At 35.6% G+C, this 24,093-nt stretch overlaps 1 protein-coding gene across 1 annotated transcript in view; it reads right to left on the bottom strand.

Annotated features, from left to right (window-relative positions):
• TACR3 (tachykinin receptor 3) overlaps nt 1–16,480 on the bottom strand; it is a 104,736-nt gene extending 88,256 nt beyond the window's left edge. Inside the window, 1 exon segment of the mRNA NM_001037862.1 lies at nt 15,778–16,480. Within this exon segment, the coding sequence (NP_001032951.1) occupies nt 15,778–16,325 (548 nt within the window). The 5' untranslated portion in view covers nt 16,326–16,480.
• Nucleotides 16,481–24,093: the final 7,613 nt, after the last annotated feature.

Genomic DNA, 24,093 nt, shown 5'->3' on the forward strand with positions numbered 1-24,093 from the left:
AGGGACATTTGATAATGATGAAAGGGATCAATTCACAGGAAGACATAATCCTAGATTTGAACTTCTTACATATTTAGATATAATTATTGATATCAACAATCAATCTGACTGTGGATTCTTTTTCAAATTCCAAATGTTTTCATTTAGTATAATTTTATAGTATTTTCCTATCTCATTGGACAATTTTCTTCATTATTATTTTTTATTAGTAGTAAACATTTCTTGGTTAATCTCAGTAGCTTATAATCAGAAAACTTTTAGACAATAATTTAAGTTCTATGAAACTTCTACTATGGTTTTACTGGAATTACAGTGAAACTAAAAGTAACTGGTATACTTTTACCATTTAATCTTTTCAGTATGTGTTTTCTATTTTCTAGTATGTTTGACCTTTGAACAACATGAGTTTGAACCGCACAGGTCCACTTATACATGCATTGTTTTCAGTAAAATTACACTGAGTATGTCTGTCTCTCCTGCCTCTCCTTCCACCTCCTCCACTTCTCCCTTTGCTACCTCTCAGACAGCAAGATCAATCCCCTTTCTTCCTCCTCCTTCTTAGCCTTTTCAACAAGATGATGAAAATAAAGACCTGTATGATGACCCACTTTCACTTAATGAATCGTGTATTTTCTCTTCCTTATGATTTTCTTAATAATATGTTCTTTTCTCTAGCTTGCTTTATCATAAGAATACAATATGTGTTGACTGTTTATATTATTGGTAAGGCTTCCAGTGAAGTAAATGGTAAAGTGTCATGGGGCTCAAAATTATACACAATTTATTTTACTGTGCAGGGCTCAATGCCCCTAAATCCTGCATTGCTCAAAGGTCCACAGGATATAGATATGTCTGTCTCTCTCTCTCTCTCTCTCTGAGAGAGGGAACTATACTTCATATAGTTCTCACATATTATATCTGGAGATAAATATTGTTTATTATCTTAAGAAATACCGTATATTGTAGTTCGCCAAGAATTCTGTCAGGAATGGGTATTGAGTTATCACAAATTATTTCAGAATCCACTTAGATGATCCCATGCTTATTTTTTGAAATTATGTGTTAATAGTTTTCATTATTTAGCCATCCACACTCTCTAAGTTACCTTTTCTAGTAGCTGTTTTCTTTCTCCCTTGTTTTCTTTTTTACTCTATTTAGAAACCTATATAATTATATCTCTGACAGAGGTATTTTCAGTAAGTTACAATGTTTGGTAAATAGAATGATCTATATCAATGAGCTAAATGGTGTGGAAGTCTGAGAAAAGAGTATCTATTGATTACCCAACTTAGGCAATTAGGCTGTGATTTTTTTTTACCTATAGGTAGTCTTTGCTTTGCAAAATGGTACTCGGAAATAAAAATGATCATATAAACTGAGACCGTGCAAAGTGATCTAAATAATTACTGGGAAAAAATATAATTTTCCTGTAATCTTTAAAATTTTTGTTAAAATATCAAAAACTCCCTTACTCTCAGTTATAAATACACAGAGAAATGAAAAACAGAAAAACATTTTTGTAGAATATAATTTTAAAACATTAGAAAAAATGAGAAATAAAATGTTTCATTTCTCTGTAAAAAAAGTGTATCACAAATAGTTTGAACAGAATTTGCCGCCTTCTTGCCATATAAAATTATGCAGAGCAAGCATCATTTCTATGCTTTGGCAAAGCATTCTCCTTTTTTCTAAATTTGAATTATCTTCCAACATTTTATCCTTTGCACTTTCAAAGTGGTGAACTATCTTGAAGAGTTTTTTTTTTTTATGTGAAGATTTTTGCTGATGCCACTTCCTCTATGACAGCTTCACCCGTTTGTTACTACCAGTTTCTTCTTTTAGGTTGATAAGTTCACCTTGCATAATTCCCTCAGTCTGCAAATCTAGAATCTGAAGGGTGAAAGTATCAGCATTCCCTCCATCAGTTATTCTTCCATAACTGCATTTACATTGGATTCAAATTTTACTTTCAGCATTATCACTTGTCAATTCTTTTAATTTCTTCACTCTACTTTCATCTTGCTGACCAGTCCCTCTTTCTTTAGCTATGATGATTATTATTATTGAGACAGGTTCTTGCTCTGTCACCCAGACTGGCATGCAGTGGTGCAGTCATAGTTCACTGTAACCTTACACCCCTGGTCTCAAGTGATCCTCCCATTTCTGCCTCCCAAAGCACTGGGATTACAGCAGTGAGCCACTGCTCCGGGCCTTGATGAGTCATTTTTAAAAATGGCATGTGAGTTTATCACTGGAAAGCACTTGGGCAATACAACTATGTGCTTTTCTGTTTGTGCATGAACTGAATGAACAGATCAGTAACCAATCGGTGACAGATTTTGAAAGAAGGAATGTGATTGCTCACTGATTATGATATTAATCTGTTATTTGTAGAGTGGTTCATAGACTGAAAAGCTAGCAGTTAAGTTTGTCTTTTATGCAAACACTCACAGTTAATGTGTGAGTTAATATGACATGGTAACTGAAATGTGAGCTATGTTGTTGGGGGCACTTGTGTTATTTATTTATTTTGAGATGGAGTCTTGCTCTGCCACCCAGACTGGAGTGCAGTGGCACGATCTCAGCTCACTGCCAGCTCGCCTCCTGGGTTCACGCCATTCTCCTGCCTCAGCCTCCCAAGTAGCTGGGACTACAGGCGCCTGCCACCATGCCCGGCTAACTTTTGTATTTTTAGTAGAGACAAGGTTTCACCATGTTAGCCAAAATGGTCTTGGTCTCCTGGACCTTGTGATCCACCCACTTCGGCCTCCCAAAGTGCTGGGATTATAGGTGTGAGCCACTGTGCCCGGCCGGCACTTGTGTTATTTAACTAAACGTTGGTAGCTCAAATTTGTGTGCAGTGAGAAGTATATGTTTAAACTTGATAACTTTTAATACAAATAAGTATTTATTCTATCTTTAGTATAAGTATTCTATTTGTGAACTAAAATTTTAAAGCTAGTTATCTTTTTGTTTCAAAGGAGTCCTGTTTCACTCCTGCTCTTTCAAGGTTTCATCAGCAATTGCTCTGTGAATGGTGAACGGGGATTGCCAGTAATTTCCTATGTAGGAAAGATATTACATTCTGTTATTTTAAAAGATAATATTGAATTATACTACTATTGTTTGATTCTGAAATACTGCTGTCTTCAATATGAAACTAGATTGTGTAAACCTTTGTGGAAGATATATTTAACTTACAATTTTAACAAATAAAGCATTTTAAGCTAATGAAATCACAATTAGTAATTAAAGAAATTTGAATGTATTTTATATCATGTAGTTAGCTATTGGAAAAAAAACTGTTACATATGCATTTATTTTGAAGGTATAAAAGTCAATACACATAGTACTATGACTTTTAAAAATTTAATTCATTTATACACCTGGGATTTGGATTAATAGTACTTACACATTATAAATATTCAATTTCATAAGTGCCTAGCATCTTTTGTTTGATTTCCTCAAAATTGCTATTTATGCTCATTTGAAAAGTCTCAAATCTTTTTCTCCATTGACGGTTCACCTTAATTTGAAGGTGATCATTATCCATGAGATTATGTAGAGTATTTATATGATTTTTAAAATTTAATATTAGCAACACTGACAATGTATCAGAGGATATTTTCTTTCCTTTCTTTTCTTTTTTTTTTTTGTAAAATAAAGAACATTAAAAACACTTCTGGAGCTGATGGACTTTATGTTAAGTGAAATAAGCCAGGCATAGAAAAGACAAATTTCATGTGTTCTTACTCATAAGTGAGAACTAAACATTTTTAATAATGAACTCATCTGGTCAAATGATGGTTACTAGAAGCTGAAAAACGTAACAGTGTGACTATAGTTAGCAACAATCTATTGCATATTTTAAAATAAAATAAAAGATTGGAATTGAGATGTTCCTAACCAAATAAATGACAAAGAAATTGAGGTAATGAATACCCCAATTACCCTGACTTGATCATTGCACATTGTATGACTGTATAAAAAATCTCATGTACCCCCATAAATATGTATAATTATGTACCCATAAAATTAAAAATTAAAAATAAACAAAAACACTTTTACAACTTCTGTTTTTCTGTTCTAACACAATAAATACACTCTCCCTTGTTGTGTGTTCTCATAGTTATCATGCACTCTACTTATTATTCATTCATTTAGTTGATACACAAGTCAAGCCTTGTTTTCATGGAACTTCTAACACTATAGGGGAGAGAGGCAAAAGTATTACAGTAGTCCAATTACATAGCATTTTAGGAGGTGATACATGTTATAAAAATAAAGCAATTTTATATGATAGTCAGGGTTCAGAAGCAATATAGGTAATGAACAACATAGCTGTTTGGAGGAAGAATATTTCCTACAGAGTGCAAGGTCTTGAGGTGGAAACTTGCCTAGTATGCTGATAAAATGATGGAGAATGGTGATGGTGGAGCACAGTGGGGAAGTGGTAGTAATAGAAAAGATTACAGAGTAACAAAGGACCGGCTAGTCTAAATTCTTGTAAGTCAGTGTAAGGACTTCAGTTTCTACCCTGAGAGAGCTAAGGAGCTATTGAATGATTTTTAGAGGAGATATATTATAAGTCCATTGCTAATAGGTTCACTCTGGCTGTTGCATTGAGAACAAACTAAAGGGGAACAGGAGTAGGGGTAAGAAAACCAGTTAGGTGAGTATTGTAGTAATTTAGGTGAAAAATGATATTGGCTTTGACTAAGATAGCAGCAGTAGGAGTCTTAAGTGATTAGATTCAACATATAATTTGAAAGTAGACATGACTAGATTTGATGATGGATTGGATATGTATGAAAGATGAGATGAGCCAAGGATGTTTCCTGGAGTTTTGACCTGAGGCTCATATTTTGACCTCAGAAGATGGCAGTAGGAGTAAATTTTAGAGGAACATCAGGAACTCTGTTTTGGATGTGTAAATCTGAGATGACCCTCAGACACTCAGATGGAGATGTTGAGTAGGTTGTTGTATTAAAAATTCTGGATTACAGACAAGGGTTTTAAAGTAGAGGTATTAACTATTATACACAATTTCATGGAATTATGAGCCATATCTACTTTGTTTATTTCAGTGTGCCCCATACCTATACAACATCTAGTACTTACAAGGTACTTGAGAAATATCTGTTGAATGAGTGAATACACAAACAGTGAGTCACATGCTGTAAATGTTTTTAACCGCAGGTACTCCTGGATAAACAACAAAAAACACAACTCCTGATTGTAGTGTTTCCAGATTTCTGTGGTATAAATACTTCTCCCACGACTTCAAGCTATCAAAGTAGTATCATCGAATACTACTTTGTATTCCAGTTGGGAAGAAATGTGCACAACTGGTTCCTTCTAGCTGGTTTAAACAGGCTCCAGAACACAACTGGGCCCACTGTTGCTTAGTGATATAATTATAGACATATTTTCCCTTACTTATAGGAGTGCATAACAGTTAATTTTAAATAGTCTTGATACTTGGATAGGTGTGAAGGAAAAACATCTTATAGATGATAATACAAGCTCAAAATAGTGAACTTAAGCAAATATTAAAATCCTGCATCACATAGCACACTAAACACTACAAACACTGTGCTAATTTATCCCCGTAGCCTCCAGGCAGGCTTCTATTACTCCAAACAGGTGATGTCTCCTTATACAATTTTGGGGAATATTATTTTACTGCTTGCAACATATTATGATGTTACCAGGACTCTCTTGCCAGAACTGTCTTTACAATTTATGTCAGACATCAAATGTGTTTTTAAAATGTTGCTGTAAAACATATACCTCAAAAGTATTTAAACAAAGTTTAATCAATTTGTCCTTTTTTGGAGTCCAAATTGTTTTGCATGTATCTCAGAGTCATCATATTTTAAAGGTGTTCATTTTAATTAATATTGTTTTTAAAATTTATTGTGGTAAAATATATATAACATAAAGTTTGCCATTTTAACCATTTTAAGTGTACAGTTCAATGACAATAAGTACATTTACACTATTGTACAACCACACCACCACTCATCTCAGAACTTTAATAATTATTTGACGTTATTTTGTTTTGTGTAAAAAGAACAGCATTTCGTTGTAGATGATTAAAAAAAGAAAACTATACAAGAAAATAAAGTTACCGAAAGTCTCAACATTCAGAGAAAATTCAATCCATATCCACCTTATGGCATATATAAAATTATATCGGACTGTTAAATCCATGGTCTAAAAATTTCTCACGTGTTAAAAATCCTGCTGAGTCTAGAATTAGATTAAGAATCTGACTATGTCTAATGAAGTGGTGGAGCTGCAAACCCCAGTTGTCTATTCTACAGTATTTATTTAATATATCAATAAGGAAACCTTAATAAAAATGATTTATGCTCAGAGTGATGAGGCATAGGGAAGAACGTGTATGCATAATTTCTCATGTTGGACATTTGATTTAGAACTGAACCCTATGAAGAGAGAATTGCAAGTAGAAGATGAAGGAACTTTGGGTATTAAGAAATTGCTAATACATGGCCGGGCGTAGTGGCTCATGCCTGTAATCCCAGCACTTTGGGAGGCCGAGGCGGGCGGATCATGAGGTCAGGAGATCGAGACCATCCCGGCTAACACGGTGAAACCCTGTCTCTACTACAAAATTAAAAAAAAAAAAAAATTAACCAGGTGTGGTAGCGGGCGCCTGTAGTCCCAGCTACTTGGGAGGCTGAGGCAGTAGAAGGGCGTGGATCCGGGAGGCGGAGCTTGCAGTGAGCCGAGATCGCGCCACTGCACTCCAGCCTGGGCAACAGAGCGAGACTCTGTCTCAAAAAAAAAAAAAAAAAAAAAGGAAATTGGTAATACATTTAGCAAAATGTAGGGATGAGATATTTTTCCACATTCTATCTGGAATAAAACAAGCTTCACAAAATGTCATGCTGAGGGCAAAGTTTGTAACCTGTGAATCTTGCAGATTTGGAAGCAATGTGTTAAAAACAGCAATATGGAAAAGGAGATGGTTTCCTATTCCAGTGAAATGGTCATACTCTTTATGGAAGTGTTGACATTGCTGTAAAAGTGCTGTACTAGTTTGTTTACACAAGGCTACAAAGATACTACCTGAGACTGGGTAATTTATAAACAAAGAAGGTTTAATTGACTCACAGTTCTGCATGGCCGGGGAGACCTCAGGAAACTTAGTCACAGCGGAAGAGAAAACAGGCACATCTTACATGGTTGCAGGTGAGACAGAGCAAGCAAGAGCAGGGAAAACTGTTTTATTAAATCATTAGATCATATGAAAACTCACTCACTATCATAAAAACAGCATGGGAGAAACCAGCCCCATAATCCAATCACCTCATACCTCGTTCCTCTCTTGACACATGGGGATTATGGGGGTTACAATTCAAAATGAGATTTGGGTGGGGAAACAGAGCCAAACCATATCAAGTGCTAAAGAAGACTACTGATAAACTCTTATCATTATCCTCTGCCTGACTATCCTCACTAGGGACTCTGAAATAATTAGGACACTATAGCAAGAAATGGTTTATAAGTAAAAGTTATGAATCAAAGAAATTTAAATATTCATGTTAATGTTACCATATTTACACACAAGGGCACAGAGACTTGGGAGAATTGTGGTTATATTCAAATATGTAATTTTTTATTTCTACATAAAATTTCATTTTTGGATGCTCTGTATTTGTTAGATCATTTTCTTGGGAATTTTAGTTGTTTTCAGTTCTTGGCATTTTGGTTTGAAAACTATCTTTAAATATGAGTTTTTATTAAAAATCTATTATTATTTCCTAAAAATGAAATCCTGAGTAGAACAAATGACTCAAAGGATGTATGAATTGACAATTACCCTCCTAAGGGATTTTTACCAATTTATACCCAAATGTTAGGATAAACTATATAAAATAGTAATTGATAATTTTAAACTGTTAAAATTGCAATTTCATAAAAACATGTGTAAAAATGCCCATTTCATTGCATGCTTACCAATCTCTTATCATTTTGCTTACATAAAAAGTGGTATTTCATTGCCTTTTCATTCGTTTACTTTTATAATTCATTTATTAACCAATCCAGAGTGCATCCTTACTATGTTCAAACCAGTATGACAGGCATAAGAATGCAAAGGGGACTAAGAACATTGGGCCTGTCTTTATGGTACTTACAAGTCTCTTGGAGCAAATTATCAATCAAATAGTTTTAAAAAGAAACATAAAATTTATATTTCATAAATAAATATAAATATGAAAATGTTATGATTGTCATGTGCTATGAGAATCTATAAGGAATCAGCTAATTTATATTGGGAGGATCATGGAAGGGGTCTCTGTAAAAGTGACATTTGAACAGTTATCTAAAAGAGGAGTACGTTTAGCTAATGCGGAATTGGAAGAAGAGAATTTGAAGGAGAAGGAAAACTGTGTATTCAAAGCTTTTATGGCAAAAAGATAAGATCATACATTTACGAACTTGAAAGAGGATCTGAGTGGTTGAAACAGAGATTTAGGCCAGTTGAATTATCTAATGAAATTGTACTGGATTAAGAATATTATTCTTCTCATAAGTGCAATGGAAACATTGTAGGATTCTAAATAGGCGTGTGGAAAATATTTTCTCATGTATGTTTTGAAAACCTAATTCTGTGTTGCCATATGAACACATTAGGGTAGGTTAAGCCTGGATGTGGGGAGACCAATTAGGCTATTTTAGTAGACCAGAAAAGATATGAGGATGGCTTGGAGTAGGGAAGTGGGAGTAAAGGCAGAAAAAATGTAATAGATTTGTGAGTTATTTGAACTGGATGAATGCTTGCCCTTTTTATTGAAACACTGAAAGAGGAAAATATCTGGAGGTAAGATGATGGGTTTTGTGGAATTTAAAGGGCCTTTCAGACATCCAAGTAGAAATGTCAAGGAGGTTATTGAGTATACATGACCACACATCAAAGAAGTGTTACCAATGGAATTTTATATTTGTGAATTATTTGCTTCTTTGAGTTTTAAGCCAAATACATGACTTATCTATTAAAAAAGGGAACTAAATTTTATAGAATAAAACAAATCTCTACATCCTGATGCCAAAGTATATCTAAGATCTATAATTTGTCAAATAAATGTTTAATAACAGCGTGTTAATTTATATGACAAAATAATGTTATATTGTTTTAATAATTACAGAAAATATATCTGTATGTGTATGTGTATATATATATGCATATATATAATGTACTATACATGAGTGCATAGAGAGAGAAAGAAAGTATATATAATAAAAAGCCGGGGTAAACATTGCAATGTGAATGTGACGGTCATAAGTTGGTGATATTTAGGGGGTAGGATAAATATGAGTAAGAGTTAAATTTAACTTTCTAATACTTATATATTTTTGTTTTTTCACTGTGAATGTGTGGCTTTTACAATGAATAAGAAAAAATATGTTTAAGTATGAGACTGGGAAGGAGGATGAATCAGGATCAGTGACTGGGGACTGAGATAAAATTGATTCCAAGAGCTTTTGCCATATATTACAACTTTGAGTTATCTGCTTCCCAAGCTATATCCAAATTTCAAATGAGAAAAAAAGATACTTCAGTAGAAAATATGCTTTATCCTTTCTTGCAGTTTTATCCTTGTATCAAACCAGACCATCTGGAAACTTTGCTCAGATACATGTTTAGTACCTGAAAATGTCATTCACTGAGTTCTGCTTCGGTACCATGCCTTTGGCCAACTCGGTGGAATGCTAAATAAAAATCCACAGGAAACCTGCTTTTGCATTTATGACAGTGTGCTTGAGGATATTGTTTTCTTTTCACTCATACAAATAATTCCTTGAAACTCAAGTATCAGAAATTCTTTAGCACTTAAGGAATGTATATGTACTGTCTTTACAGACAATATAAAGCATATTAAAAATTTTATTTCCTTTTTTTGTATAATTATCAAGAGACTCAGAGACATATTTGAAGTTTAACTTTTATAAGAAATCAAGACTGTTTGACCAGAATGTCTACTTTACGAATTTACTCTGGCATGACTTCATATATATAACAACCTGGTCTTATTTTATATTTATGTATTTTTTCTCCAATCTTAATTTTTTATTCATTTATATTTGTCTGTTCATTGTATAGATTCTTATGTGTCTGTAATCCAGAAGAAAATCAATTAGACAGAAAAAAAAATGGGAGCTCTTCAATCACAGTGGAAAATAAAATGATTCTGAATGAGATTGCTTGGGGAAACAGGAAGTAAAGAAGAAGAAAAACAGGCCCAGAATTTAGCATAAAGGAACTTCTGCATTTAATCATTATGTACAGGCAGAGATTCAGAAATATAGCCATAGAAGAGAGGCTGAGGAGGAAGGATATCAGAAAAGTTGGAAGCCAAGAGTGAGACTTCCATGCAGTAGCCACCTGTGAGGAATATTGCTCATGGGTCAAAGAAGTCAAGGACTGAAATGTCCACTGGATTTCTCAGTGGCTCTTTGAATAGTGTTGGGAAAAGTAATGAGATTTGAGTGGCTTGAAGAGCAAATAGCACATAAGGAAATGAAAATATGGGATATAAGCAAATGATAGTTTCATGCTTGTTAGCCTTTTTTTTTTAAGGGGATTTTGTTTAGGTCTTTTGTTATTTTTACTCTGGGGATGTACTTTTACCTTAATAAATAAGAATATGTTACATATTAAGGATGTTTATGCCTGTTAAATATGCTGTAAATTTTTGTTTGACATACACTTTTCTGTTGTGGTTAATGTAACCTTGATATCAGCCGGAGTTCAGCTAGTTACAAAAGAACGACCTCTGATTACATATGATTCTGTGATAATCTTATTACCCATTCAATTAATATATATTTATTGCTTTCACTATTTGCTCACAATTTTATAAGATTTGGCATTATAATTTTAACTTAACTTTGACAACTCACTAGAGCAGTAATTTTAGTGGATGCAAATGGGATATTTTAAAATTCTTGAATGAGAATTACAAATTTTAGAAAAAGTCAAACAGTTATATAAGTTTCCTGAAAGTTAATTTTACTATAGTTATAGTTACTATTTTATAAATAATTCAAAAATATGTAACAATTGATCTTAAGTTAAAAAGTTCATCATTTGAGGTAACTAGTGATAGTGAGTCAAGTATAACTATAACACTAATAAAGAGTATTAACTGCATGGACAGTGACTTTTCCTAGGGTGCAGAGGAAGGATATTGCACTGGGAACTCAAATTAAAGACTGAAAAATTATTTTTTAAAGATTTAGCAAAGAGTTTATATCAATAATGTTGATAATGATGCAAAATTTACCACAATACATTTAGATAACCTGTTACTAGATTAAGGCCGCAGTACTTCTCATGACTGTATATTTGTATTTGTTCAGAATAAATTTCAAAAGCTCTTCCTAGGGGATCTTTGAGTACTTTGCATAAATTAGGTTTATGAAAAAGTGAGATAGAAGATTACCAAATAAATTAAAAACAACAAAGGGTAGCATAGAAGGCCAATTTGTATCTACTTGGCCATTACTATTCTTACGCAGTTTTTTTGAACACTCCTTTTTTGGTTTGTTTGTTTTTTAGACGGAGCCTCGCTCTGTCGCCCAGGCTGGAATGCAGTGGCGCCATCTCGGCTTGCTGCAAGCTCTGCCTCCCGGTGAACACTCCTTTTAATAATTATTCATGTAAGGTATGCCATTGGATTTCAATAACATCTTTTTTGCTATCTTTCTTAAAGCTTTTGAACAATTAGATAAAACAGTAATTACTCCTTGATATGGTTTAGATCTGTGTCCCCACTCAAATCTCATGTCCAGTTGTAATCCCCAATGTTGGAAGTGGGGCCTGGAGGGAGGTGATTGGATCATGGGTTGGATCCTTCATGAATGGTAAAGCACCATCCTCTTGGTGCTGTCTCCTGATAGAGTTCTTGTGGGATCTGGTTGTACAAATGTGTGTGGCACATTCCCCCTCTCACTCTTGGTCCTGTTCCTGCCTGCCATGTACGACTACTGCTCCTGCTTTGTCTTCTGCCATGATTGTAAGTTTCCTGAGGCCTCCCCAGAAGCAGAAGGCACTATGCTTCCTGTATAGCTGTCGGCCAATTAAACCTCTTTTCTTTATAAATTACCCAGTCTCAGGTATATCTTTATAGCAACGTGAGAACAGACTAACATATTCCCTTAAGGTTTACAAGAAACAGTGTATGTGATTTAAAAAAAAAAATACTTAATTAAATACTCAGAAAAATACTGGATCATATGTGCTGAAATTTTCATTTCTATATGTTATAATAAAACTTCCTATAACTTCTAATCTAATCTCAAAGCATGTGCTTAGAAAATGAAAGAAAGTATGTAACTATTTTCTAATATGACCATACATCAAGTACTATATGCCATAAATGAATAGAAATCACAATATTTGTATTGTAATAACCGTTCTATTAATGATTTTCTAGCTTCTACTTTCTCAAGTAAAACATAGGATATATATATATATATATATATATATATATATATTTGTAAGTTATGTTATATATACAGGTAAGGTATACAGTTTAAACAAGTACTAAATTCTGATTTGATTAACGATAATGACTTTGTCTAATCAAACCTGCAGTCATCACAACTTGTTAGGTGTCATAATAGTGTAGAGGTGAAGAGAATCACTGGCCCTGGAGCAAAGTGCAGTGATTTGAATCTTGGCTCTACCGCATAATCTTGGACAAGCTTATCATCTTTGAGGCAAGTGTTATATTTTAATGTTATTTTTCAAAATGGCAAATTGGGGAAGGATGGTGGAGAGAAAATCAACTCTTCACTGACAAATAATTTCATCTTGTAAGTGTGTGTGTGTGTGTGTGTGTGTATGTGTGTGTGTTGGAGGTATAGGGGTGAGGAGACAGATACTGGTAGTGGTAAAGTAGACTTCCAGGGAAGAAGGAAATGTGTATAACTGGAAGATGAATTGCTGGCTAATTAGGAAACAGTTTTGCAGGACTTTGTAGCAAATCAGAAGTTAATGTGCTTCAGAATAAGACCAGAACTGGTGATCTCACACTCAAATCTAGTAAACTTACTAATATTATTTAAATCGTGAAAACAGAAAGTAAGTAATTTTTCCAGTACAAAATGAGTGCTGAACGCTTCAAGGAAAACTCAATGCCTTTTATTATAACAATCGTGTGACCATTAGCTTAAGGTTCTCCATTTGTAAGGTACGGGTGTTCACTAAGGGAATATCTGTCATTCTTTTCAGGTCTAATATCTCTCAGAGCAATAAGAGGCTGCAACCATTTTGCTACAGCTGAACAAAAGCCATAAGTGCCCAAGTCAAAGTTGCAATTATTTTCAGGATCATGGGTCTTTTGATTTTAGGCAGAGGAACAAAGTGAACTGAATATATTTTCCATTTAGGGTAGGTTGATATAATTCAGTTTATATTAAGTGGGGATAGAAAACACTCAAAATTAATTAATTGAAGTTTTCACACTTCAATTGTAGTCTAAATTGGGAAATATATATTGTTCAGTATATTCTAAGCTAAATGAGGCAGTAAGTCCATGAAGAAGGCAGCATGATTCAGTGTCAACCTCAGAAAGGTTTTCTTTAACTTATAAAATATATCCTATAAAATGATTGAAAATATCACGTCATTCAGGTGTCAACCTCAGAAGGGTTTTCTTTAACCTATAAAATGACTGAGAACAGCACAGGGTCAGTTTTTACAGTTCATGTTTGATAAGACACCAATGCAGAAAGATTGGTAAACTATTGGACTGGCAAACTATTGAGAGTTTTAATAATTGTTATATTTTGTATACTTTTTGATTTTAAAAACTATTTTAAACCAGCTTTTCTCTATTTCTGTATTTTTTGTCAACTGCTCAAATAAGAATGTTCTTTTAAATAATAGTTTTAAAAGAGATTTTCAGTACAAGAACTGAGTATGCTTCAGATTTTATAGCATATTGTATACTCTAAATTTAAGTTTTAATGATTAATGTTTTACATAAAGAAATAGTAAAGATTAACAGTATTCATTAATTCAAACCAATGACTGTAATAAGATAGCACTAAATGATTATTTAAAATAACTCCAAGACCATCCCATAAATGTTGGCAGGAAGAAATTGGAAAGAGAAAAATATAACCTTTTTTTTCCCCTTCACAATTGAAATACAGATTTCACATGCACTTACATTTTCTTCAAAGTTTATATTGCATCATTAACCTTCCAAGAAGATTGTAAGAATTTTATAACATTATATGCTAATACCTCTCCCCCAATCAAAACATCAAAAAATACTATAAGAAATAAAAAGAAAACAAACAAACAAAGCAAAACAAGCAAGGAAGCTGCTCAAACAAAAGGAACACTTATTTCTATTTTGGTGTAATAAGATTAGAGGCAATTTCACTTATTTCCCAACTGGAGTCTGATTTTTTTTCATTCTTTGCATTCCTATACATACTAGAAATGAAGGGGTGCATATGTGTGGATAATCAGAGATAAACGAGAAAGGGAAGATTGACAATTTTAGAGGCTTTTTAAAACGTGTGATTTTGTGTTTATTCTAGTTAGTGGCTACTAACCTCTACTCCTTCAATTTAATCCTTTGGGCCTGGCACAAGAAAATATTTTCTAGAGATATATGTTACTAATACCTCAGTCCTCAGTATTTCAAAATAGTAAACACAGAGGATGAACTTAGATGAACTTATGGAGATAACCTGTTTTTTTTCCTTATTTTTTAAATTATAATGGCAGCTGAAATGTCATAAGAATTAATATCTATCTCCATTTTATTTTGATATAGGTTTGTTAATGTTTGAAAATAATCTTTGCATGAATAAGAGCATTGAGACTTCAAGTTAAAGTGAGATCACCCTCATGTATCCTCCATGCAATTGCCTTTCACAAAGCTGAGACTGAAATCAACTGCTGTGGTTCATTTTCACCACATAGTTGAATTAATGTGCAGCTAGCCTTCAGTAACAGGTAGGGATTCACCATTGTGTTTCCACAAATACCTATACTTCATAGTGTTCAATATGAGAAGGCAAGTGCACACAGTTTTTAAAAATTTGGTTACACACTTGCAGACACAGGGTTTACTCAGTTCATAGCCTGTGCAGATTACTGGAAATCAAATCTAATCTGAGATGTGGTGGAAACTGCTAGTTTACAGTAGATTTTGGGGAGTGTGTGTGGCCTTTGCTAGTTCCCGGTGATTGGGAGACCAAACCAGTGCTGGCCTTGGGGCAAGACTAGGGAAAAGGGAAGGATGAGGATGAGGAACAGACAGAAGAAGGAAGGATGGAGAGGCGACTCATTGACCATTTCTCTGCCCAGAATAGTGACTGACAGAGAGAAGGAAGGCCAAAAAGTGCACTTTACAGATGACATAAATTTTGTTCAAAAGTCATTTGAGAAAGTTTGCTGGTACTTAAAGTTTTCGGGCTAAGTTTGCCCTACTTGGAATGGCATTTTAACCTCTCCCTCATTCACCTTCTTCAGTCCCTCTAGATATCCTTAGTAAGGCTCAATGATTTAGGGCTTGAGTGTTGGAAGCCACGGAAGCAGAAACTTGTTCAGTCACTCGAGGGCTACAAATGGGTTAGTGACCTCCTTTCAGCAAAAATTCTTAGTCTCTTTACTTTTGTAGACCCCGTTACGTTACCATTTCCTTTGTAATCTTATCCCACCACCCAACTCTTTTCTTTCCCTTCTCCCTCTTTCCTCTCTGTCTGTCCTCTCCTCACCTGTCCACCGCGATGGCGGTCATGGAGTAGATGCTGGCGAAGACAGCTGTGATAGGAAAGAAGTTCTGGAAGCGGCAGTAGTTGGCGCCGAAGTACCACTCGCTATGAAGCGCGTAGATGAAATTGACCAACGTGTTGAAGGCGGCCATGGAGGCGTCGGAGAAAGCCAGGTTCACAAGGAAGTAGTTGGTGACAGTCCTCATGCGCTTGTGGGCCAGGATGATCCAGATGACGATGAGATTTCCAAAAACTGCCACTGCCACCACCACACCATACGCCAGGGACCAGAGCGCGATGCGCCAGGACGGCTGCACGAACTGGTTGGTGAGGTTGGCCCGGGGCTGGGAGGGCGCGGGGGAAGCCACAGGCAGTCCCAGCGCGGAGGGGGAGGAGGAGAGGTTGCCAGCTTGGTCCAGCAGTTGCAGCCACCCAGTCTCAACTGTCCCCGTGGCAGCCCCGGCAGCTAGCGAGGCAGTCAGGTTCACCGCGTCTGCACCCACGCCTCCACCCCCGTCTATCCAGGTTTCTGCTGCTGGGAGAGTGGCCATCGCCACCGATCTGCAGTCACGGACCTTCCCACTCACCCACGAGCAGCCCAAGACAAGACTCCTCTGAAGTTCTTCTCTGCCTCCTGGTCACTTTGGTGCCGGGATGTTCAGATAAGACTGGAAGCTGAAAGATACTGCAATCCCTGCTGGTTAGAGGATGCAGTAGGTGCTAGGGGGCAAGAGTCGCACTTTCTCAAAGGAACTTGCGGCTCTGGCAGGCAGAAAGGATGAGATCCTCCCGAGATTAAGGGTTATCGCGTCACACCACAACTAGCGAGGGCGCCAGCTGCCCGGCGCAGACGGGAGAACTGAGCATCCTGAGCTGCAGGCGCGCTTTATACTCTCATGGAGTCCCACGCTTCGGTGACGTTGTGGGGTCCGCGGAGCTGACTATCCCCTTCGCTGGCTGTGACTGCACTCCCTCCCTCCATCCCGCCCTTTGCATTTCATTCATTCGCTACAAGCAGCTGGAGCTTGGCAAGCTGACCCGCGCAGGGGAGGGCTGCACTCCCTCAGCTGTAATCAAAATCTTTCCAAGATTGTTTTGCCTTCTTTTAACTTCAGGATATTTTGCTGAGGTCCCTGTTCTCAAACACATATTGGGGGCTGTTCCTTCCTGCACAAATTAACCATTCACCCATGAGGCAAGGGCAAGATCCTGCTGATTTTTCGGAGAGTGTGCATGAGTGTAGACTGCTGCAGGCTGTGGGCACAGTCAGCCGCAAACGTTTTTAGGTGTCCCTGAGTTTTGAATTTCATTCAACTTTCTGCTCTGGTGTTCATATTCTCTCATCTCAGATCCCTTTTCATCTCGCTCCCACTTTCCATATCCACCCATTTTCCCTCTTCCTGTATCTCTATCACTAGAAATCCGTCCCTTTGACCCCGTTCCCAGCAGGCAGTTGGAGACTCCGGATTCTCCTGGAGGATTCTGCTCAGGTTGGAATGTCATAGCGCACTGAGGGTAAATCGCCAATCCCAAGGAGTACATTTTCTTGAAACACGACAACGAGACAGATCTCTACATTTCCCTGGGTTGAACGTATCCAATAAGCACTGTGAATACACGCTCTTGGTTACAGGGTTCTGAACATATGGTGCCTTAGTTTTCAGGGCTTGACCATGAGGATACACTGATGAGAATACCGTAACTGAATAAATATCTGGGTTTTCCCGGAAGACGGGCAGGACCTGATTTCTGAACTTTGCTTGAGAATAAGTAGCTAAAGTGCTCGGTAGAGTGCAAGCTGGAAGGACATAGTCTGTCCTTTGACCAATCTCAGGAAATTTATCAAGAGGTTGCAGAGTCGAAACTCCTTTTTTAGCATCCTGGGTGCTTGTGTATAAATTTAGGGTTAAACATACATTTAGCAACCTACTGAATATACTTAAACTGTTTGAACCTCTCTCTTGTCATTTAAAAATGAGTTTTTAAAGAAATCTCACTTACAGTATAATTACAGGATAGTTTCTACAGGCTTCCCTCAACAACAGCAGGCCAGAGGAAACCCCCTTCCCTCTAGTTTTCATTGTGTATTACATCTAAACATGTTTAGGTGAAAGGGATTTGATCAACAAGTTTAACAAGAGAAGGTAACTTGTGATTTGTACATTTTCTGCTTTTTTCTTTTCTTTTCTTTTCTTTTTTTTTTTTCCTAGTTCTGTCACCCAGGCTGGAATGCAGTGGTGTATTCAAGGCTCACTGCAGCGTTCAACTCCTGGCTCAAGCGATCCTTCCCCTCCTCAGCTTCCTGAGTAGCTAGGTATCTAGGACTACAGGCATGTGCCACCAGTGCCACCACACCCAGCTAATTTAAATTTTTTGTTGTTGTTGTTGTGACATGGTCTCGCTATATTGCTTAGCCTGGTCTCCAACTCCTGGCCTTAAGGAATCTTCCCAGCTCAGCCTCCCAAAGGGCTGGACCTCCAAAAATGCTGGGATTACAGGCATGAGCCACTGTACCTGGCCTTTCTGCATTCTTTAGTTTTCTAGTTTAAAATATACTCTTCAAAGAACCTGCTGTGATGATTGGACAACTGGACTTAAGGTGCCTAGTGATGAATAGGGTTTTCCTTCTTACAGTTATTATGACTAAGTGTCTAGTGTATAAAAATAATTTTAAGCAACCTGATAGTTATTATCACAGCCTCGACACAATCCTGCTTCTAAATAAATGCATGCTGACTGTGATAATTATCAAATGTTATTCCCTTTTCTTCTGAGAGGCCTGTGAAAATATGTGATAAATCACAGGCAAAGTCAATAAGATTAGCACTTTCTGCTTACTAATTCCAGTTGTTTAACCATTTTCTTTTGAAAGATTACTTCGTTGTTCTAATTCATCATCTAGAAATTACTTGAGTTACAAATGAAAGCCTCTTCCTTTCCCAATGCAATTAAAAACACATTAAAAAATATATCTCTATGACACACCTGCTTACTCAAGATTACAAAATAGGTTATGTGGTGATTTGGTAATTAAGCATGTTTTGATCAGATTTTTAAAGTTGAAAAATTACTTAGTTGTGTAGAAATACACTCATTTTACTGTTGCTTTCCTTATAATACTTACAACTAAGATTTTAATTTTTCAGTTTTGCCTTCATTGGGTTTGTACAAAGTAAAGGGGATATTACAAGAAAAAAAAGGATAATGATGGAATTAGAAATAGATTTAATGAAAGAAGTTTAAAAATTTATTCCTTTCAGAGGAAGGGAGGGATTCAGGGCATGGCTTTCCTTCTCAGTCTGCCTTACCTATGGAGAATCTTCCTTGACCCCAAGAGGGATCAGTGATAATTCATTGTCTATCATTTCTTAGCTATGTATTAGTATACTTCTTTCCAGGTGCTATGCCAGGTACTGGGAGCATAGCAATGAAGCAGTTATATATGAATTCTATTCTCATGAAGCCTAGAGTCTAGCAGTATTTTTTCACATTAAGGTAGGTACAGAAACAGAAATAGGAAGGTACAGAGAAAAATGGGAGTGTTTAACTGTGTAAGAGAATGTGGTGCCCAATGGATTCTGGATTGTGCCAACTTCTCTTGTAAATGTTTGAGATGGACATGCTAATTACCCTTATCTGATCACTATACATTGTACGTATCAAAATAGGTACATAGCAAAATATGTACCCCATGAATATGTAAAATTATTATTTGTTAATAAAAAATAAAATTTTGAAAATATTTTAAATAAATAAAAAGTAAAAGTATAGTCATCCCCAGTATCCAATTAAAAAAAATTGTGTGTGAAAATGGAATGAGATTTCAAAAAGAAAGACTTAGCAAAAGTGTACGCCTTAGAGAATGAGAAGGTTGAGGAGATCATACCTGAAGATGAGATTTTCTGACTAAGATAATTTGGTGGAATATCTGCTTGTTGTAGCCTAGGTTCTGAATCCTGCTCTTATCTGAACCTATTCAGTTGATTTCCTGATTATTCTTCACGCTTTTTCTCTTACTATAAGATATCCAAAATCTTAGCCTTAGAGTACTGAGGGAAGGAGCAGAGAGGGCAAAAGAAATGGTAGAACATCAGAAAATGACTGTTAGAGTAGTATCCTACATTCTGGCATTTAAAACTTGGCATTGGGTATGAGCATGCACTTATGCAAATGTATGAGGATGTAGGAGTCAAGCACGATATACAACTTGATAGAAGATGTTAACAGGTTTTAGATAACTACATAAGTATAATACAAATTATGATCATTTGTATGCTTACTATTTATTCTTAATGCTAACTATTGCTTGCTATTTATTCCTAATGACCAATAAGTTTGTCTATTTCATTATGAAGTATTATATTTAGAAAATTATATTTCTTCTAAACCTTATTTCCTCCCCATATTTTGCTTAGAATACCTACTGGCAATATGCCTTAGTTATTTGTTAACTATTATAAAGAGAATGGATACTTGCCATGTGTTGATTATTTTTTTCTCTTTCCAGGGCACTTAGTGTGGTATATTTCATACTTGAATTTTTATTATAACAGGCCTCCCAAAGATAAGCATAATAGGGTAAAATTTCAGGTTGTGTTGCCGGCCAGTGGAGGAGTTATTTTGGGGAAGAAGAGCTTGTCAAAATTCCAGATTTCTGTCTCTGACAGCAATCTTCTACTTGACAGTTCTCTCACAGTTTTAGTGTTAGTATGTTCATTGTTTCCTACAATGTTGAGATACTTTTTTCTTCATGGCCGATTTCAGATCATCATAGTCTAGCCCTTTGACCCTTGTATTATACTTCTTTCCTTTGTTATTTCATCAGTTTAGTTTTGCAATTTTATTCAGTCAATTCACCCTTTGAGTTTTGAGGTCCTACAATCAAGCTACTGAGCATTGCTGGCAATCAATCAATCAATGTATCTCCACTTAATTATGCTGACAGGTCCTCCTTAAAAATTCTTATACTTCACCAGACACTCTTTCCATGTGGAGTTGAAATCACTTCTTATTTCCAATATTCCCATCATGTCTTCAAATCTCTTTCTTCTACACCTTCCTTCTCATACTCAGCAAGTGATGTTGTCTCCAATGTATCTGCAAAATTAAAAATCATCAGCCAAGAATTTTGACATTTCTGTGCATTTTAGCCATCTTTTCATTGTTTTTGTCTCAATTACAGTGGGTTTTCCCATCCTAAAACCCGTTCTTTGATCTGTGCTACTTTTTCTTTCAGTCATTCCGCTTTTTCCCACTCTTCAACATCTCATTCTTTTTTCCCTTTTTCTTTAGTAATGAAACATATCTAAGAATCTACATTGAAAGAGCCTTTCTTGACCACATTCCCTTATAATTACCACTTTTACCTCCTATTACTTTCCTAGATGAGCTACTTTAACGACATATGTAAATTAAATATTTTCTTTCCTTTACTCAAAATGAAATTTTTAGGTATTAAATGTTATACTCTTCAGTTAATGTACTCTCCTATCAATTACCTGCATGCTAAACCAGATAGTCACTTCCCCTCCTTAACTTTCTTGATCTTTCTGTAAGCAGTATAATTTGACATTTGCATTACTTTCCCAGATGTATCATAACAAAATACTACAAACCAAGTATTTTAAAACAAGAGAAATTTATTTTTCACCATTTGTGAGGCTAGAAGTCTGAAATCAAGTCATGGGCAAGGTTAGTCCTTGTGGAGTCTCTGAGGGAGGAAATGTTCTATTCCCTTCTCCTAGCTTCTGTTGGTTGCTGGCAATCTTTGGGGTTCCTTAGTTTATAGATGTATCACTCCAACCTCTACCTCTGTTATTACATGGTGTTTTCCCTGTGTCCTTCACATTATCATTCCTGTATATTTCTCTGTTGTACATTTCTTCTTCTTTTAAGGACAGCAGACATGTGATTAGGGACAACTCCAAATCGAATTTCAACTTGATTTCTTATTCAAAATCCTATTTCCAAATATGGTCACATTCACAGGTACTGGACGCTAGTATTAGAACATAGTTTTGGGGGTAGGGGGAACACAATTCTTCCCACAACTGTCCACCCTCTGGCTCCTCAAAATTCATGTCTTTCCCATGTGCAAAGTATATTCACACTATCCAATATCCCCCAAAATCTTAACCCATTCTCCACTACAAACTCTAGGTCCAAAATTTTATTTAAATATCCACTCAAAAATTCCCCAGTCTCATCATCTAAATGAGATATGCATGAGACTCTGGGTATTGTCCATCCTTGGGCAAAATTGCTCTTTATGCACAGGCCTCTGAAACTAGGAAACAAGTTATCTTTTGCCAAAATAAGTGATGGAACAGGCACAAGATAGACATTCCTATTCCAAAAGGGAGATAATGAAAGGAATTAAGGGATCACTGGTCTAAAGCAAGTTTGCAACCCATGAGGAAAAAAATATTAATATCAGGGCCTGAGAATTATCATTGGTGGCTTGATGCTTTGTCCTCTGGGTCTGTGGAGGTTTCACCCTGGCCTCAATTGCATAACAAATAAATTACTTTAATGTTTACAGACAGAAAACATAATTTAAAGATATTTAACTCCATTGATATATATCAGTGTTACCATTGTGTTCATGACTTTGATTTTTTATCTGTACACATTTCTGTGTTTCTACATTTATATTGTTTATAAATCTTTTAAAGTGAAATACAAAAAAAAATAAATAAATAAATTGTAAAAAGAAAAATGGCCTGGCTTAGAAACTCCTTGGTGGTGAGAAAGAAGGGGACAAGTGGAAAATGTTTTTTGAATCTGAACGGCTAGTTGAAAGAAATATCCTTTTTACTATGGTTGAGAAGATGTGGTCCTTAAACAAAAATCACACATGAAGATTTATAATGCTTTGGTATTGTTTACTAACTGATTATTAGTCAGCTAGTAAACTGACTAGCTAATTGAATCTGATGACATATAAATGATATTACTGTAATAGCTCCAAAAATATCAAAAGACATTTTAACAAAATCAGACATTACATACTAATTATCAAATTAGTGTTCTACAGTTTAGTAAGTTGTGGCTTTGAGGAAGTGAATCAACCAATAAACATCTCATCTTTTATTATTTATTTTTGACTGCTCCTGGGAAACTGTGAGGAGCACAAGCTTTGGAAACTGATTGATTAAGGTTTACTGGAAACTCTCACTCTTTTAAATTTACTGACCCTATCTTCTCTTAGGCTCCATTTCATCCTCAGTAAAATTGTGATATTTATATTTAACCATATATCTTTTGTATAAAATGTTTACTAAATGGGAACTGAATTTATAATTTCTATATTAGTTTTAGTCCCTAAGTATAGAAAATGATTTTATAAAAATAATAGCAACTTGTATGTTCATAAAGCAACTTGTATGTTCTAGACTTCCAAGCATGTTCTTTACATTAATTAACCAATTTATATGTCCTAAGTGTCCTAAACAAATGATATTATTATTATTCTCATTTTTGGATTAGGAAATGAGGCAAAAGAGATTAAAGAAGTTATCTGAAGTCACACGTAATATCTAGGAAATAGTGGAAGGCACAGTTGTACCCAGAATCTGGTACCAGAGTCTAGGATCTTAGTCACACTATCAAACAATCTTTCTAAGAAAACAAGCAAGCAAACCATGTAAAGGTTGGCAAACAAATCACATAAAAAGTTAGAACTACAACTAAATACAATTTAATACATTGTTCTTTTCTCAAATAGCTCTACCCCAATCAACTCATCTTCAAGAGAAAAACAAAACAAAACCAAACAAATGGAGCAAACAAAAAACTGTCAAATAGTAAAGCATGAACATTTTCTAGTTAAAATTGATGGTTCAAAGATGTCATCATTCTGCTTTTCTGTCTGAAACAAACAAATAAACAAACACAAAACAATAAAAATATGTACAAATACAAAAGAAAACTTTAGTGGAACCTGTGGGTAATTTCAACTCCAGATTACAATAAACAGAGCAGCACTGGCTCATCCAATCAAATTGAATTAATGCCAAGGGGGATAGCTGCCAAGTGGGAATAAATTGGTAGAGTTCATAGTTTTCCTAATAAATGGGATACTCAAAGGAGTTGAATCAATCATTTTCTGCTAAGTGTCTTAGTCTGTTTTATGTTGCCCTAACAGAACGCCCTAGACTAATTTATAAAGAAAAAAGATTTATTTAGCTCGCAATTCTCCAGGCTAAAACTTCAAGGGCATAGCCCTGGTTTCTGGCAAGTTTGTGCTGTGTCATAACATGGCAGAGAAGGTAAAAGGGGAAGTGGAAACATGCAGAGAAAGAAAATCCTAGGGGCTAA

This window comes from Macaca mulatta, chromosome 5, assembly GCF_049350105.2.
Source record: "Macaca mulatta isolate MMU2019108-1 chromosome 5, T2T-MMU8v2.0, whole genome shotgun sequence".
Taxonomy (NCBI): domain Eukaryota; kingdom Metazoa; phylum Chordata; class Mammalia; order Primates; family Cercopithecidae; genus Macaca; species Macaca mulatta.